The sequence below is a fragment of the Hippocampus zosterae genome, chromosome 4 (genome assembly GCF_025434085.1).
Source record: "Hippocampus zosterae strain Florida chromosome 4, ASM2543408v3, whole genome shotgun sequence".
In the NCBI taxonomy this organism is placed as follows: Eukaryota; Metazoa; Chordata; class Actinopteri; order Syngnathiformes; family Syngnathidae; genus Hippocampus; species Hippocampus zosterae.
The window spans coordinates 9,707,092-9,726,640 of record NC_067454.1 but is presented as its reverse complement, the minus strand read 5'-3'; the positions used below and the strand labels follow the sequence as shown (position 1 = coordinate 9,726,640).

Below are 19,549 nucleotides of genomic sequence, written 5' to 3'. Positions count from 1 at the left end.
TCAATAAACAAGGAGTTAATGGAGAGAGGGAAGAAGCTGTTTGAATGTGTGCTGGATTTAGTGTGCATGGATCGGTAGTGCTTGCCTGAGGGGAATAGCTGGAAAAGAAAGAAGTCATCACTTCCATATAAAGCACAAAGATATTAATCACCCTGATTTATTGCGGCCAATTACTCTCCTGCAAAATGACAAAAACTCTAGTTCTGTGACTTGTTTGATATTTATGACCTTGAAGTGTTTTGAATACTTTACTACTGCATTAGCATTGTGGTTAGGTGAGTGACACTTACGTATAATCTCACTTAAAAAAAAAATCTCTGTTGTAAAAATGAAACTAAACAGAGGACAGACAATGTGTGAGTAATATATAGACAAATAAACCACCGTTCAAAAGTTTGGGGTCACTTAGAATGCGTGTGTATGTTTTTTTTAATTGAAGACAAAATAAAAAAAAAAGGTTTTCTTTCAAAAGACAAGGCTGTCATGGAAACCGTGGGATATTCAAAATATGTTGTGAACGCCTTCTAGCGTGCAAGCAGAGTAGAGGTAGGTAATTGCCTTTTTTTTAATTTTCTGTTTCTCATTTGAATATGAAATACTTCCATCCATTTACCTTCCAAACCGCTTATCCTCACAAGCGTCACAGGCATGCTGGAGCCTCTCCCAGCTGTCCTCTGGCAGTAGGCGGGGTACGCCCTGGACTGATTGCCAGCCAATCGCAGGGCACACATAGACGAACAACCATTTGCGCTCACACTTAGACCTTGGGACAATTTCGAGTGTTCCATTAGACATTGGTTTCACCCCACATTCCAAAAAAATTCAGAGTACCCGGACAAAAGCCACACAGGCACGGGGAAAAAATGCAAACACCCCACAGTAAGGCCGGAGCCGTAATCTAACCCTGGAACTCTGCAGTGTGTGCAGCCGACGTGCTAACCAATCGACCACTATGCCGCCCATTTTGAGACTAAAAATGGACAAAACGGACAAAAATGGTTTACGGTGGTGTCACAGCAATGGACCACTATAATGTCTTGAAGACCTTAACAATAGTGTGTTGTGATGTATGTCTATTATTACACCGTTCTGGTCTTTGCATGGGAATATGCAGACTTGCAATGAGTGTGTCGTTTGTACACCTCAGTTTGTGCTGAAAGAAGGGGTGGCAAGAGAGAGCGAGCGAGCGAGTAACCGAGAAAGGGGGAGGATGGTGAGGGAGTGAGCTTCGTGCAAGGGAGGGGACAGACATTCTTCAAGCAGGGGAGCACAGCCTCAGTCTGGCCAGCAAGGAGGAGAAGCAGCATCATTGCTGTCTGCCTCCCCCAGTTACTACCATCACTACCACTATTACCACTACCAATCTGCATCCAGCTTTCGGACTATACACAACCCAGGCGAACAAACGAGGAGGTTAGAGAGGATTTAATTTTTTTTTTTTTTTTGGCAAGGGGTGAGAAAGTGAGGCATGCAGGAAGACAGGCGTGGAGGCACGGCTGCGGGATGCGTGCTGTCTGACGGGAGCCCAGCGACCATGATGCCGCTGCTGTGAGACTCCCGTGAGCTGCGAACCCAAGCCGCCCTTTTCCCCTCCCTCTCCTGTCCCCTCCTTTCCTTTCCTATCCTCTCCTCTCCTCCCCTCACCTCACCAGCATCGCCGAACGGCACTCATTTGAACGCGGGGACACGGAAACACCACCACCATCGCCACCGGCGTTTGCTGCACAGCAACTTGACATAAACAGGTATATTTTGTGTGTGTGTGTGTGTGTGAGAGAGAGAGAGAGAGACTTCTCCATGCATGCATGTGAATGAATGGACTTCACCCCATTTCTTGTAACCACCATCCATCCATCCACCCATTGTCTCTCTGTGGCCCTGTCATCGCAACCGCGACATGCTGCTTGACCGGAATGCGGTGGGATCATATAGATTGCGCTCAGTTTATTTCAAGAACAAGAAAAAAATTATGTACAAACCTCGCATTCTCTCCTTTGTGGATGCAATGACAAGCGCTCTTCCTGCGCCTTAAAAAAGGGGAGGCATTGGAATGTTTTTTAGGGTTTGATTTATAAGGGAAAGGCACAGGTTTTAAACACAGCCAATATGAGCTGAAGATTGTAATGTCCCCCTCCCGCCATCACTGTGGTGTGCTCCTCTCCCTCTCTCGGGTGGTACAGAAAGCAATCATGCACATGTGTGTGCATGCATGTGCGAGATGCTGCGCACACGCCCACATTCATCCACACTCCACCGTAATCCGCGATCATGTGCTCCTAGAGACATGACGTAACACATATGCATATAGAGTATCTACAATGTGTTGAAAAAAAAACAAAAACACCCCCAATCAGAAAATATGATGACCCCGATATGGCAATTGGGAGAAATGGGTTAGCAAGAGAGTGGCACACATATTGAAAGGCTGTGACAAATGGAGTGTGTGAGAGTGCTCTGCTGATCAGATGCTCCTCTAGGGAAATGGAGGAAAAGGGTCCCTGGATACTTGTGATGATGGCCTCAGGCTTGCTCACGGGAGTAGGTGTGGCTGTGGTGGCTCCCCTACTTGTTTTATTTCCTCTGGAGTTTTCTCAGAGTGGAGGGGCACTCGGCGCACAGGAATTCTTCACACACACGCGCACACACACACAATAATGCAAGGAACTCTTATTTTTTGGATTGTAGGTAGTATAGGCTACACTACTATTATCAATAACAAGCAACTACGCTAAACAAGGACATGACAAATAATTATCGAAAGACTTTCCGTCAGGTCAGTAATACCACCCAATGTCAGCTGGGAGAAAATGTGTAAAGTATCAGGCAGAGCTAAAGTGATCAGTGGTAGAATGCAATACCACAACAGTTGTACAGTTGGTGCAGATCACCATTGCACCATTTTAAAGTGACCAGTAGCAGTATTTCTAGAACATCTTTTAGTACGCAATTGTATAGAGCGGTGTTTTTCAAACCTTTTTGAGCCAAGGCACACTTCTTTCATTGAAAAAATGAAGAAGTGTGCCTCATGGCAGCTCGTGGCACACCACGAGCTGAAAATGTGAAAAAAACACTTATTTTAACAATTAACGTGTGATATTGTTACTTGAACCGTTTTTAACATTGAAGAATGAATGCCATTATAACAGCTTGAATTGGAATCAAATGAACACAAAGAAAAACGTATTTTATAATCTTTGATATTTATTGTTTAACTGTGGTCCTGCATTCATGCGAGACATATTCGCTGGTCTCTAGTAGTCGAAACACAAAGCAATTGGCTAGCTGTTGCTGCTCCCTAGCAGTATGGGACACCAATGTGCTGCGGCACAGGGTTTGAAAAACATTGGTATAGAGAGTCCTTGGGCGCTTTTAATTGTCTGGTGCTGTGGAATATAGATCAGTGACAATGGTTCAAGTAAGTACAGAGCTGGATCTACAATGATTATTGCGGTAATGCTGTTCCACAGGGGGGGTGCACATTTGCAAAGAGTTACTATAGATTTGGGTAACTGTTTAGGGAGTTAATAGCTAGAGGGAAGAAGCTGTTTGAATGTCTGCTGGATTTAGTGCGCATTGATCGGTAGTGCTTGCCTGAGGGGAGTAGCTGGAAAAAGTGGTGGGCAGGGTGTGTGTGTGTGGGGGGGGGGGGGGACATATTAGTGTGTGAAAAAAATAAAATAAAATCTCAAGCTCTGGATCTCACAGTTTCCAAATCTCCAGTAACACCTGAAAATGTCACTCAATTTGTTGCTCATCTTGTTAAAAAAAAAAAAATACTTTGTGTGGGAGCCCGGAAGTGGAGTGTTTGTCACACGGACTAACAATCGTGTCCCATCCAAATTTTCATCATCCACAAGTGGAACTCCTCTTGAAGTTCCTTAAAAATGTACTTTGCATGCATCGATACCCTGCATGAACTCCGGTGAGTCGGTTTATGCTTCTGCCATGGAGGCTGTGCACCTTTCCTGCACTGAATGTAAAGGGAAGGAGAGGAGCCACTTCCATTGGCTGGGGAGCAAGTCAGCATTGCTAACTCCCACAATGGCGGAAACGCCGTTTCTAAATGCACACATACTGTACCTGTATAAGAAAATACCAAAAGAAAGAAAACTAGTGATGGCCATGAAAATAGGGCCCAATATATACTCTTTGGAGCAGGTACTTTTTAGTACATTTTAGATGGTGTGAGTGTTTTTTTATGAAGGCGGACGGTTAATTACATGCTTGAATATTGGGAATATTAACAATTAATCCATTGTGTTTTTAATATTTAGGAAAATATTCAGAGAGGCTAGAAGAATATTTCTCGAAAATAGGAGTCCATTTCCCATGCCAGTGTTCCCGTGCAATTTGCGGAATAATCAAGGCTGTAAGTTGCTCATGTGTAATGGAGCTCAGTGTCACCAACTTCCCCTTTGAAATTTTATAGTTGGGTCTCTAAAGTGCCTGCCCACCCATCCAATGTGAAATTAAACAACCGAGTAAATATTTTGTGATCTGCCTGTGTATGAAAATGTGAGACAAAACCCAACATTATAACTACCCCCCACCCAGAATTTCTCCATGATTGGGCAGCGACCCCCCTAGATCTGCTGTCATCAAGCGACGGACGATCGTCATTAAAATAGCCAGTGGTGGCTTTTCACATGTTGTTCATCTGCACTCTGGATTTGAAGGTGTGAACATAACTCCGATCACACCAGAAAAAGTGTCAGAAAAATCACTAAATATAGCACCGACGTTGGCAAAACTGAGGAGCTAATGAGTATTTTTCAGTCGATGTTCAACTCTCAAGTTGGTCTCCTTTTAAAATCTAATTATTTGAGTCATGAAAAGCAAGCGGCACGTCCACCTCACAGTGCAGATTCCATTACAGGCCACGGCCTTCCTGTGTGGAGGTCGCATGTTGTCCCCCGTGCCTGAGTGGGTTTTCTCCGGGTACTCCGGTTTCCTTCCACATGCACGTTAGGTTAATTGATCACTCTAAATTGTCCATAGATGTGATTGTGAGTGTGACTGGTTGTGTGCCCCACAATTGTCTGGCACCCAGTTCAGGATATGCCCCGCCTGCTGCCCAAAGACGGCTGGGATAGGCTCCAGCATGCTTGCGATCCTCGTGAGGATAAAGCGGTTCAGATAAAAGACGGATGGATGAATCAACGGTACCTCAGCTCGTTGCAGCCATGTAGCGCGTGCCAATTTGCCTCAGTCGCTATTCAATCAGTTCCACACACAGACAGCATTCTTAACCATCAATAAATCCATGCAGTTATTATTATGCCTGTCCGTATTGCTTTCAATGGCCCGCAATGAAATGGTGGACAATGCGCCGTCTCCAGACTAAATGACAAACGTCTGCTTCTTAACCTCCCAATATTGAACCGGCAGTGATTTATATCCACTCGGATGCAACATTAGAAGCTCTCATAAGCCACTCATGTTATGCTACGGAGAGAATGACCAAGAGGGCAATCAGCTGAGCTGTAGGCACTGTAAGACAATTTCACATGTCCTAGGTATTATGGCTGGGAATGAATAATCTTTGCATTTGCAGCTGGTCCGCTGGATGTGGCGGTCAAACTGATAAAATGCAAATGGGGAGCAAAAGGTGATACAGTCATCCGTCATCCCTTCCGCCTAATTCCTGCATCATTACACCCGTACGGGACAATTCAGGCGATACCTCGCGGATATTATCGAATCATTTGTGTGGCAACGCGAGCTCGGGTAGGAGGCTGAATGCTTCATTTGTCAAGTCCTAACATGCACGTGTCAAGATGTTGGCTCAGTGGAGCCTTGCGAGGCGGCGCACTAATTGTTAATAAGCACTCATTTAAGACGACTGCTCTTTTACTGTGATTTGTTCAGACAGCAAGCGGACATGGAAAGCGCTTTATGTTCCAGAACTGAGACATGTGGTACTGCATTTCACTCACAAAGTGGCCTTGGGTGTGTTTGTTGACGCAACTGTAGATGAGGGGAGGTGTAGAAGGCACGGCTATTACATCGTGTTCATGAGTGTGGCAAGTGACCTGAGGCCTAACCTGGATGAACATTCACATTTACAGTATGGACAAGACTTGGCTGATTGTATCAGCAGATATTTTGCATTTAATGCAAAATCGGTGCTGGGTTGTAATCTCATAATTTTTTGATCGATCAATGATGCAGAATTTTCAAAATACGACACACGTTGTTTCAAAAGATTGGATAGATAGGTCCACCCCGCATGACTTTTATCCCCAGATCATGCTGATCACACTTTTAGCCAATCCTACTGAGTGCATCCAACAGTACTGCAGCTCTGCGTAGCTTTTGGCTTTAAATGATTTCTGTGTACTCTGGCCAAAAGGAACGTGGCGGCAAGCCAAACTTGTTGTGGGGGCGGTATTATTCTAATTAGTCTGACTGATATCACAGGACTAAACGGCTCTCCAACAGACATATTTTCTGTCATATGCAGTGAACAAAAGATTTTACTTTGTTGTGTAATTACACACATGGTGGAAGGCAAGAAGCCCAACAACAAAGGAGTTCACATTTTCATCCTTTGGGCATTCTCTTCCCTTGCTAAAAAAAGTATCCCATGTGGGATGAGAACTGAAACTCCAAACTATGAGTTTTCGACTTCAATGGAAGACAGGTGAAGAAGAGTCGACAGGTGCTAGTCAGTCATAGCATGGCAACTCACGGCTGCATCACCAATGTTCCACATGATTGGAGTACTTTTACTTTGAGGTAATAGTAAGACCATGACAACTGAATTAGCCGGCAAAAATCGCTGTTGTCTGAAAACACTTTTTCTCATAGACCACAATTTAATGGGAGAGATTTAACTAAATTCTCATTAATGGTTCTTGAGAGGAAAATAGTGTCCTGTTATGGACATCTTAAATTAAAGTGCAAAATCGTATTAATCTTATTAATAATTATCTAAAAAGAAAAACCAGTTGGCTGTTCATTATTAAGTGGGAATGTTTTTGTTGTTGTTGTGTATTTGATCTTTTTATCCGAAAACCAGATTCTTTGATAGAACCTTCAGTCGTGACAATGAGCCTGTTCTTCTGACACACCTCACATGTATGTTGAGTTGGACAGCTGGACTTGCCGATTTAGGTCACATACGTCGCCGTGTTTTAAAAGCACCCATCCATTAGCAACGTGGCTTATCCCCGGTAGGGTAGCAGAGGGACTGGAGTTTTTTCCCAGGAGACATCAGAAAGAGGGGGATTGTTCATAGCTGAACATGTGATCTATTGATTTTTTTTAACAATCTTCCGTTCATGACTGAATCCACTAACGACAGCAAACTATTCACTTTGTTAACCTTAACTCAGCTCATTTCACTCATTACATCCCCCCCATCTTACATTGGCTCCCATATCCTCCTTTTGCTGCTCACTGCATTGTATTATTCAAGTGTCCGGATCATATTCAATTATTTCACTCATTTCTCTGCGCAAGCCACAATACAGGAAACCACTGGACGGGAAAGTGCTGATTTTAGATTGTCAGATTAGACAGTTTTCCCTTTCCAATTAAGTGGCTCATCTCAAGAATGTATCATGATAGTTTCCTGATTATATTCTCAAAATGATTCTGGATCATCAATCATTTATTCATCACATCTATTATAACAGGCTTTATCGGGCATGTCTATGGTAAATTCACTTATAAAAGCTTGTACAAAAATAGTTTGGTCTCTGGAGTGCCTGCACAACCATCAAGAATAAAACTAAACGAAGAGCTAAATCCATCGTTATCCATGTCTGAAAATGTGTAAGTGAGCAAGACCGTTTAACGAAATGCCATTTGTTGTGTTTCGATCAGTAGAAATTAAAAATGAAACCAGATTCAAAAAGTGCAGTTCACTACCTGTGAATTCATTCGCCAATTTTTTAGGTGATCTTATCCTTTGGTAGTTCGTGCTTTGTTGAAAATGAGCTTATTTGCTGTTTTTGGCCTTTTTGTTGAATGGCTCACAAGTATATGCATAATGGCAACATCCACGCAAGAAGCATCCTTGCCTTTCTGGTGCATTTTTTTCGACAGTAAAACAAATCTTCTAAAAGCCATATATTTTGAAGAGCAATGTTGTAAGATGAGCTTCAAATGATCAAATATTTTGGAATCATCGTTTTGGGGTATATATTTAAGTCATGCGCCTATGCACTTTATACTTGCAGTGAGCTTCTACCCCCATGGGTGCTTTTTCAAGTCCGAGAAAACAGCCCTCGTGTAAAGTATAATAAAAGTCTTCATCTTTGATATTTTGACGAAATCATGTTGCATTATTTAAAGACATGGGAGTTGTTTTAAAATGTGTGTGTGTGTGTGTGGGGGGGGGGGTATTATACCTCAGTAGTTTGTATTTATTCATTTCAAGCCGCGGGGGGTTGAAGGGCCCATATTAAAGTATAATGTGATTCTCTGCATCACTCCCCTTAACGTCAACCCACCAGCCAGGGATTTAAACACAGAATTAACAGTATTGACTTAGTTTTTAGGCACCTTGGAGAGGGAAACAATGCCACTGAAGCGCAATCATATTTTGAGCGAGTAAATGTGTTTCAATTCACAGCACTTGTATTTATTTTTATTTTTTTAACGAAACAAGAGCGTGTGAAACAGACGGTTGGCGGTATTTGTGTCTAAACAGGAAATACAACTGAGGGAGATGTCAACAACACTCACAGACAAGGGTTTGTTTTGAGGATAATTGGCAATCAACCTGTGCCGCCCTTCGGAAATGAGAATGTGTTTGCCTTTTTGGTACTCCGTGAGCCGGTCAGGTGATTAGTGTTTCAGATGGTTTTATTATTGGATTACGATGAACGAGATAGCAAGGCACAACAGTAAAGTCACAGCTGGGCAGTTAAACAGTTAGCCAAAACTGGCAATAAAGCTGTGTAAGGCTGATGGGGATATGCAGAGTAGTGTGGTAATTCGTTCATGGAGGCTTGCTATGGGGCATGACGTTTACAAATATCTCCACCCGAGATGCACAACAATTACTCAATTCTGTGCCAACGACCCAAAACGTAGGCCATATAATATGAGTCATATAAAACAGACAGTCAGAGCCGTGGCAGTAAATTATAACTAGATTTATTATAACTGCCTCAAAATTGTGAGCCTAGTTTTGTTTTCCCAATCAAACAGCCCAGAGGAAATACTTTGCAAAAGTAGTCAAAACCCCCGCCGTCAAAAACTCCAAAGTGTTTCTGTTGAAGCTCATTGATACAAAAATGTTAGTGTGGAAGTTGGAGAGCTAAAGAGTTCTCTTTCTCCAGGCCTCTCTGAATTAATACAATGATAATGAAGTAAAACAAAAACTCAGACGCCGTCGATCCAATAAAAAGAAAAAAACAATGTAAGGGAGACGTCAATCAAGTGCTATCTGTGCCCACACTGTCTCCAGAGGAGGTCAGTCAGTAGAAGTTGTGTAGGCGGGCTAGAACAACAGGGCTAGTCATGTTTAGAACTGAAAAAGCGGTCCCAGAGGAATTATGTTAATGGGTTAACTTGATATGGGCCAACTCGAAAGGTGGCCCGCTCAACCCTTAGCAGCATGCTGACGAACCAAATCCGACAGCATTATTCCATCACTTCTTAGTCTGTGTGGCAATGTCGGGGTATATCAAATCTTTATTTTCATGCAAGGTGTATAAAAGTTGAGTTTCTTTTTGGGTCCAAATGGGTTTTTGCTAATCAATATACACACCACCCATATAGATTACCAATATTCTTCAGCCATACATTTTCTTTGCCGTTTGTTTTAATTAGGGTTGCAAATGAGCTAGAGCTTACCCAAGCTGATTTAGGAACACCCCGGATTTGGAACGAACAAGCTATTTTCTTCATTTCCTGCAACTGCTCTAAATATTTCATTCATACAGTGGAAGCTCAAAAGTACAATCTCCAGATGATATTTCAACAAATCATAACTTTAGCTCTTTTCAATTAATTAATTAATTCATTCATTCATTCAATATACACACCGAGAGTTAGTGTCGACATGCTGACAGAGCCCTATTATAATGATTGACATTGAGATTTCACAATGATATCATGAATAAAGACTACTTGGCAATGATGGTCCAGGGAGGTGCGATTCAAACACAAAAACACGTGCTACTGAAGCCTGAGAACACATGCTGACTAGCAGGGGTTGATGTTTTGCTGGTTAAATGTGCAGAAGGTGACTGCTTATGATTGCTCAAAGAAGTAACTGAAAGACAACGGAAACTACAGTGCAAGAAAAACATAACCATACACACCCAAAGCCAAAATACATGTTGATCTTCTTTATGAAAGCCAAACAGTGAGGCTGTTTTACAACTAATTTGACGTTTGCAGGTCTTTGTGGGCTTGAGGCTGCAGTAGACTGTTGTATCAACACTGTACATCCCAGGAATAATATGAAACAGCTGCCAAAACCTATTGATGGCAAGCATTGCTCTTTCGACTCAGTTGACCATTTTCTCTCATTGGTAAACAAATGTCTCCAGCAGCTACTCCAGACTGTTTAAATTTTCAAGACGATGCCTTTGCATGCGTACAGTCTGCTGCACCCATGTATTATCACCACATGATTGATTCAAATACAAAGCCATACACATCAGGACTTTGCACGTGAAACAAATGGCAGCACAGATCATTGACTTTCAATGTTTAATTAGCTCATATGTCATACTTGTGATTGCGATCAATAAATGGAAAGCGCATGCCGTGTATCTGACAACACCATTCGTCTTCTGTTGGAACGTGATTTGAGAAAATTAATATTTTGCCATCCATCGCTGCGTGACATCATCTTTTGCCATTATTTCATTCATCATTCATTTTTTCCATTGAGAAATTGTATTTTGGCTCGCACTGTATGGCTGTATGAACGATTCATCGATATTGCAGAGTAAAATAATTTAACAATTTTCTTTTTCACCTTTCAGGGGGATTTCCTTTACTGGATTTAAACAATATCAAGGTTGCTTCACCATTTGCTTCTGGAGACAAGTGGACTGCACTCCACATAAACACGCTGACACTCCTGATTGTGCCAGTGCTGTCACCTTCTCTTGTTAATGCTATAGAGTCTTCAGGGTTGCCATCCATGGTTTCTACCCTCATCAAGATTATATCATCTTACATTGAAAAGATTTGCAAAGGAATGTTTACAAAGAAATTGGCAAACCAAATCAAGAAGAAAGAGAGAAGTAAAAATAAAGAGCCAACAAAATTGACCACTGACCAACAAGCACACCATCCAACTCTGTCAAACACAGTGAAGACCACTGTTAAAAAGATCTCCAAATGCTCCTCAGCACGTAACGTATCGCTGGAAGACGACGACGGGAAGAACGACTGCTCGTCCCTGTCACCCACTTTCAGTTATCGCGTAGCCATCGCAAATGGACTCCCTAAAACTGCCCCATTTTTGAATAACAACAATGAGAGCATATTTCCAGAGGTTCTTTCAATCGACAGTAGCTATTCCGACACACTGAGCGACGCAAAGCCTATCCGGAGGCTGGATGAGCATAAATCGCACACAATGCCAGTAAGACGGAACCGGAAGAGCCTCATCAGTTTGGCTCCCTCTGATGGGAGCTCTGAGGGCGAACGAGTGGAACGCTCAAGTCTGCAAACGCTCCGGCTGGGAGCTCTTCGCAAGTTGAGGAAATGGAAAAAGAGTCAGGAATGTGTCTCCTCGGACTCCGAGGTGAGCAACTGGAGGAAGACACTAGGCATCCGGAGCAAGTCCTTGGACCGGGCGGGACGGCAGCAGAAAAGCTCAACTCTGGAACCCGGTTCCTCCTCCACGGGATGCATCAGTCAGACACAGGATGTCATGGAGATGATCTTCAAGGAACTTCAGGGGATCAGCCAGATCGAGACGGAACTGTCCGAGCTCCGTGGCCATGTCAATGCCCTGAAAAGCTCAATTGACGAGATCTCCAGCAGTGTGGAAGTAGTTCAAAGCGAGATTGAGCAACTTCGCTCTGGATTTGTCCAGTCAAGAAGGGAAACACGTGACATCCATGATTACATAAAACAAATTAGCCACCAGGCCAATAATTCAACTCTGCGCTTCCTTAATGTCCCCGAAGAAAGGTCAGAGAAAACAGAACATCTTATATATAAATTACTAAAAGACAAAATGGGTCTCGCTGATGCCCATAAAACAATTAAAATTGAACTTGCTCACAGATTAGGACAACAGCGAGAATGTTCTAACGCAAAGCCTCGTCCCATTATAGTTATATTTGCAACACCCCAAGACAGGGATTTAGTCTTGAAAAAATGCTACAAACTCAAAGGTACTGGGATTACAGTTTCCACGGACAGTTTAACTCGGGACGGGAAAGAGCGAAAGGACAAGTCAATGTCCTCCTCACAAACCTATGAAAGTATGGATATTAAGGTGTCAGGGAAAGATAAAGTAGTAGAGAGTGATGATTGGGATTCTATGGACAGTGACAAGGAATTAGATGAGCTAAGCAGAAACAAATATGCAATGGTGATTTCAAAGCCTGCTCACAAGAGCAAATCGGAGAAAAAACGATCCCATGACCACAGCCGGTCAGGGGAGGGGGCAAGCTACTCAGGTGCAGTTCATTATGCCGATGACACATACTATGACCCCGACAAGCATGGGAAGGCTTACTATTCTGATGTGACCTCCGGCTGGCTCTCTCAAAGTGACTATTCCACGCCCAAACTCAGTCGTTCTGAATCGGACTGCTCAAAACTTTGCCAATCATACTCAGAGGACTTTTCAGAAAGCCAGTACTTTACACGGGCCAACGGCTGCTCTTTGTTATCCTCCTCAGATCAAGAATTGTGGCAGAGGAAACAAGAGGACATGGCCTCCTCTTGGTATGCTAGCCCCAGTCACCCACTCAGCCATGAGAATCGACCTTATGAACAAAATGAGATTGAGACAACAGAGACTGTTGACAGTGGCGTCAGCAATGGACTTGTTTGCATGTCTGGGGACAGAAGCCACTACAGTGGCTCCCAACTTTCTCTCCAAGCTGACCTGTCACCTTGGAAAGATTGGCATCATATAGAGCAAGGAGCCGATTCAGGTTTGGAAGCGTCCATAGAGGTTAGCAGTCCATTTGACCCATCCACCATCCCGGGTTTTCCAGAGAATATCACTAAATGCCAAGAAGTTGATTTACAATTTGAAGGTGAGGAGGAGTTCATGATGCTTGACAGAGTACTTGCTCTGCCGCCAATAACCACTCACATTATTACACCGGTTGTGGAGCGCGAGTCCACCAAAGCACATTTGCGCCAGTCTAAAGGGAATTCCAAGGCGGTAGTAAAAGAAAATACGAAAGTGTTATCTAAAGACACCTCAAAGGCTATAGGTAAAATGACAAATAAACAAATTAAAACTGGGTTAAAAGATGAAGCCCCCAAAATACAGGAAAATGAAACTATAAACGTTTCTGCAAAGACATCTAAAATTACATCAAATGCTATTCCACAAGAGCCGCTGAAACAGAAGAAATCCATAGCTAAAGAGATCACTGAATCATTCCCTAACGATAGCCCGAAACCTACAGCTAAATATTCCACAAAGCCTGCCATTGAAGATGTTGCTAAAGTAGTGCCGAAGGTCATTTGCAGTGAGACGGTTAAAGCGAGCAGAGCAGCCCCGAAAGTTTCCCAGGCGATTATATCAAAACAAAGTCCAAGAGAGTCACCAAAAGAGAGCCCTAGAAACACCCCAATAATGAGCCCAGCTTCAACTCCCAAAGAGTCCCCTAAAGAATCCCCTAAACAGTCCCCTATGGTCAGTGTGAAAGAACCCCTACAAGACGCACAGAAACTTGCTGCTAAGGAAGTTACCAAAGAAGCTACAAAGGTACCCACAAAAGGGGTACCTCTAGTACAGAATAAGGAGAGCAACAGCAATAAAGTACCACCCAAAAAGGATTCCGGCATCCCAATCAAAGAAACACAAGTATCTAAACAGATCCCAAAGGGTTCTGTCAAAGAAGCCCCTAAGGCATCTCCAAGTCAATCGCCTCAGGTAGTGTCTCCAGATGCCCCAAAAGTAGTTGTTAAAGATGCCCCCAAGGAAGCTTCAAAAGCAGTCCCGAAAGAAAAATTTCCTGAAATCAATGTCAATCACAGCTTTCACCAAACTCAAGGTAAATCTACCACTATGTACCGCAGTCAAAGTGAGATCCGAACAGAAAAGGTTGAGGAAGTGCCTAAGTCATGGAGCAGCAGGCTCAGTATAGACCTCAGCGAGAAGTCTTTCGGTTTTGGCTTTGGGTCTACGCTGCAAAGAGCTAAATCAGCTCTGGAGGTTGTATGGAAATCCGGCCCTCAGAATACTCCCGCACCTCCTGAAGAACCCACAAACTCTTCTTCTTCATTCATGGGGCGTTTCCGTACAATCTCCAACTCCAACTCACCATCTGCAGTAGACCCAATTGTTCACAAAGAACCTGTTTACTACAAACCAGAGGAAGAGAAAAAAGATGCAGAGACGGAAGCCGTTGAACAATCTGAGGATGGCGAGACCCATTACGTTGAGGTGATGGAACAGGTTCTGGCTAATTTGGAGAACATAACTAATGTTAATGAAACTGAAGAGCCTGTGCAGGAATGTGAGCCTTCTCAGGACAATGATGCATTTGAGGATGTCCAGCCTTCTCAAGACAATGATGTTCCTCAAGATTTTGAGACCGCTCAAGATTTCAGCATCACAAGAGATAATGATGCGAGCCAGGAGGCACATGTCCTCGAGTATGACTGCGGCTTGGATGAGCCGTATGATGAGGAGTACAGCGAGGAGTATGAAACCAATGTGACAGAGGACACGGCCGAGTATGACGCCATGGTGGAGTATCTGGATGTCGAGGAACCCGACGAGACAGAGGACAATGACATTACCGAGGATATGGAAGGGGGCGATGAGGATATAGAGGAGATCGAGGAGCTGGTTGAGGAGACCGCCGAGGCATCTGAGAAAGTCGATGAACATGAGGAGGATAAAAGAAAAAGCATGGAGGACGAGAAGCCCGCATCCACTGAGGCACAACCAAAGAAGCGAATACGACCGACATTTAAAGAGGCTGCTCTGAGGGCGTACCGGAAACAGATGGCTGAACTGGAGCAACAGATCTTGGCGGGAGGTAGGGCTCTTTCACATTGGTTGCCATCATTTTTATATACAGTACCTACTCCTGACATTGTGCAGTGAAGACAGAAATCGCCTTATGCTAGCCATTATTACCATAGATTTCTAATCTCCTTTGTATACAATGAACAATATTTGCATAACTTTCATTCTAATTCAAAAAACGGCTTGAAAGCAGTGACCGGTACAACATACAATTAGATGTCTAATTGTTTCGTGCAAGGGATGTGATGAAATGTGATTAAAGTTAAATGGTCCATCATTTAAAATCATTCGATGAGAACACATTTGGCAATCCTGGGCATTTTCATAGAAGAAGCCACAATAGTAATGAGGCCCTAAGACTTGACTTGACTTGAATATTTCAAATAGCATCCGTCTTCATAGCAGAAGGCAACGGTGATGCAGCCTGGTCCTTGAAAGCACCTGCTTTACATGCCTTCCTTCTCCACACCTGATTCAAATGATGAGCAAAGCTTTCTGATGCGCTGATCATTCGAATCAGGTGTGTTGCTGACTTGACAGGGGCTCTCAAAGACCAGGCTTGGGCATCTCTGGGCGAAGATAAACAAATTTAGATCTGTAGTAACTATTTTTTCATATGATGTATATTAATGGCGCCAATGTAATTTATGTCAGTGCATTGTAATTTGTGTTGAATTTTTCGGTTGACAGAGTAGCACCATTTTGACAATACTGACTCATTGACAGACTGAATCACCCCTCAGTGTTGCATGTCCGAGGTGAGGCATGCAGCAGACTCAGTAGACTCCGGGCGCAGGACTCGTAATAAAAACGTGCAATGGGTTACTGACTTTGGCTCTCTTTTTTTTGTACTACCTTATTGGCACACACAGTTTGAGCAGTATTCTGCTTTTAGTTGTTGTGCAGTCATGCTTTATGCTTGGCTGTCATATACCATCAATGGCATGGTCTTTGCCAGCCTTCTTGTGCCATGTGATCACATAATTGTTATGCCACGACTTCAGTGTCATGCATACACATGAAATTTCTGAGTATATGCTGATACGTCAAAAATCGAGCACCTCCTGTGAATTTCTGAAAGTTCTGCGGACATTCTGAGCCTAACATCCTATTTGGGCAAGTTTCTAAAGACCCAAAGAGAAAGCCCAGCCTCTCTCAAAGTTTGCGGAGATTCCCTGGTGAAAATAGCTCGACTGAATCAGTATAATTCAAAATCTGGGGGTATCACCTCCACTATACCAGAGGCTCTTCTCCCCTTGTAACTGCATTTTTCATAGCCACACTTTGCTAAGAAATGATGCACTAAGCATAAAGAGGGTATACCTCCTTCAAACTTCACGAGCAGCAGACCTCTATAAATATTCCAAGCAAGGCTGACCTGGTTACAGAATGCCCTTGGGAGTGTGAATTAGCATCTGAATACAGACATTGCTGTAGTCAGTTGAAGTAGGGGGAGCTGGCAGGAGTGGCAGGGAGCATTGCTGAGTCTCCCTTCACAGCTCGCACACAGACCAGCCAGCATGCATCAGAACGCACTCATGACGAGCACACGCTGGCTTCATGGGATGGAGGCGTAAAGCTTAATGAGGGGTGGAATATGCATGTGTGTGCTTCCAATTATGACCCTGTTTTCACCATCTGTAGTGAGATGTTTCTTTTGTTGGATGCATTTTCGGACACAGGCTAGCTTCTGTGAGTAGGAGCAAAGTATATTGTCACACATCTTGTGGTAGATTATTACAGGGGGCTTTTGTTTCTGATGGAATTCTGTCCCTAGGATGGCAACTTAACCCTAATGTACATGCTTCGGAACAAGGACTTGATGATCACACAGTTGAAAAAAAAATCATTTATACAAGTACGACAGTAATTGAGCATGCGTGACGGCATATTTTTGTGCCACTGCTCCAGCTAGTTAATTGCCAGCCACTCGTGATCTCAAAATGCTCTAAGTCAGAACCTCAGAACGGTCATACAGTTATGAATTCAGAATAACATTTTGTAAATTGTTTCATAACGTTGCACAAAACATTTGGAATTAAGACAACAGTCATAAGTGTTGTTGGGGGATAACTCGCCAGACCTTAAATGTTTTGTTTCGTTTACTCAACATTGAGTATAGTTTTTGGCTTTTTGTCTCTTTTCTTTGACATGACTGTTCTACAACGGGTGTTCCAAGAAGGTAATTTGCCATGGTTTCATACTTGGTGTTTTATAGTTCTGGCCTTGTAGTTTTTTTTTGCACACAAATAGCCTGTGTGCAAACTTTACTTCGGAATTTGCAATCGTTAGCAAGAGGCTACATTCCAAGTGTTATGTGGACGCCATTCCTCTAGCTGGCACTTTTCTGTTTCACTTTATTATCGATTCGTCTTACTGTTTATTGTGTATGTTAAATCGCTCCATGTACAGCACTTTGTATGCAGCGATGGCTTTTTGAAAGTGCTCTATAAATACTGTTGACTTGACTTGACTTGACTTTTGGGTCTAAACGGCCATCAACAAAGAATTGCTGAATGAGATTGACCGGGGTGTTTTCCGCCGTTCCAATGATTTTTTTTAGATATTTTCACGCACCACATTATGAAATTGCAGGATACTATGCCACTGTGACTTTGGCAGAAAATTAGCAAATCTTCTGTCAAGACTCTGATACTGCAATTTGGTGAGATTGCAGTGTAACGGAGGCTTCTGAAATGACTCATACACACTCATGACACACACACACACACACACACACACACACACACACACACACACACACACACACACACACACACACACACACATATACTCACAGCAGTCACCTGCAAATGTTTAAAGCTGAGGTAACGTGTAAGTGCAACTCTTAGAGTAGATAAAGTAGATTATATGTTCCTTCTCTATTAAGCTGCAGTGGTCCTTAGGCAGTGCTGGAGTCTCAGCAAGGTAATGAGTGCTGTAACCAACTCACAATTAATGAGTCCCAGGTCTTGTAGAAGCTAAAATTACGTGGCCAAGAGAGCTATGAAGTCCCCAACAAATCTCTCTTTCTGTCACAAGTTCATTCTCATGAAAGTAGTTTAAGGTATTAGAAGTGACAGTTCATTTAATTACCTCTGCCAAGGTTTTCTTCGGTGTAGGTATTTTTCGAATGGTGTTTTTTTTTCATGGTGTCAGTCTTGCATTCTAATTAAGACCGTTAACTGTAGCAAACTCAGATGGAAAGTCAGTCAGACTTTATTGTTTACCAGCCAATGAAATGACACATATTGAGATTAACAAGGCAATCGTTACTTTTGTTTCATCACCGTGCACTGTCAGTGAGAAGAAGTGATCGCTTTAATTTTGGGACTGGAGTGATGGGATGACTGAGACGTCAGGGAAAAGGTCATTTGTGTTCCTATATGGCCTCGTAAGGACATGCATCATTCAATCTGAAATCATCAGTTTCGAATTGGGTGTTGAAATATGTAGAGGATACATCATTTTCTTCCTGTCATTGCACGGGTGATGGCAAGTTGTTTGGCTGCATTTTAAGGTGAAACGCGTGCAGTTGCGTTTTCGGTAAATGTAAAAAAACATGCCGGGAGGTAGTCAGAAGTAAGTCTCAATTTCTTAACATTCACATTTTCAGGCTAGTCCCAAGTTACTGTGGCAAAGTAAGTCAACTTGTGTACCCATTACATTTCAATTACAACATATCGTGTATTTGCTCATGTACGTATCTGTAATTGCGTTGGTTTGCTGTACAAACACATTCACAACCACATTTATTGCTTCTCGAACCATCTTCCGTATTGTCTGTTACATTGTCTTGTCAAGTGAATGCATATCCAATATAGAGCTTAGTTTTGTTTAACCGACTTAGCTAAATTGTGAAGTTAACATAGGCTACATGTCTTTGTGGGTTTTGTGTGACGGAAGTGGCCTCTGACCTCCTGATCATACTGTAGCCTACTGGTCAGTTACCACGTTGGCATGCTCAACCCACTAAATTACTTTTTTTTTCCAAAAACATTTGAAAAGACAGAGTTTGAAATGACAACAGGCAAGCAGAATCTGTCAGCGGGTGCGGCTGAACCGATATAGACTAAAGAACAAAGCTTTTCAACATAGGTGAGAGGACAATCAAAATTGCGACAGCTGCCTGATTACCACATCTGTGCCTTCTTCCAGAAAGTGCCTCCATCCAGAAATTCCTGCGCGTCACTTTTTGGCACCGCAGCTTGCCAACCACCAGGTTGTGTGGTTTTTCAGTCAAAACGGATTTTACCCAGTGAAGATAAACAGTCATCTAGTTGAAGACTCTTACAGCATGGACTCCTCGATACGCTTGGGTCGACGGCCCATAAGGCCAAAAGACTACTGTTGAGTAGCCCTTGCCATCACTCATTGTCATACAAAGTGTTAGACTTG

General features: G+C 42.9%; 1 protein-coding gene across 3 annotated transcripts in view; it reads left to right on the top strand.

The window, feature by feature from the left end:
• Nucleotides 1-1,030: 1,030 nt before the first annotated feature.
• LOC127599131 (protein unc-13 homolog C-like) overlaps nucleotides 1,031-19,549 on the top strand; it is a 109,416-nt gene continuing 90,897 nt past the window's right edge. The window contains exons 1-2 of one of the 3 annotated variants that reach the window (XM_052062809.1): nucleotides 1,031-1,745; nucleotides 10,953-15,161. In XM_052062809.1, coding sequence (XP_051918769.1) covers nucleotides 11,114-15,161 — 4,048 coding nt within the window. In that variant the 5' untranslated portion in view covers nucleotides 1,031-1,745; nucleotides 10,953-11,113. The remainder of the gene's footprint in view (nucleotides 1,746-10,952; nucleotides 15,162-19,549) is intronic. The other 2 variants (XM_052062808.1, XM_052062810.1) reach the window with 2 other exon arrangements.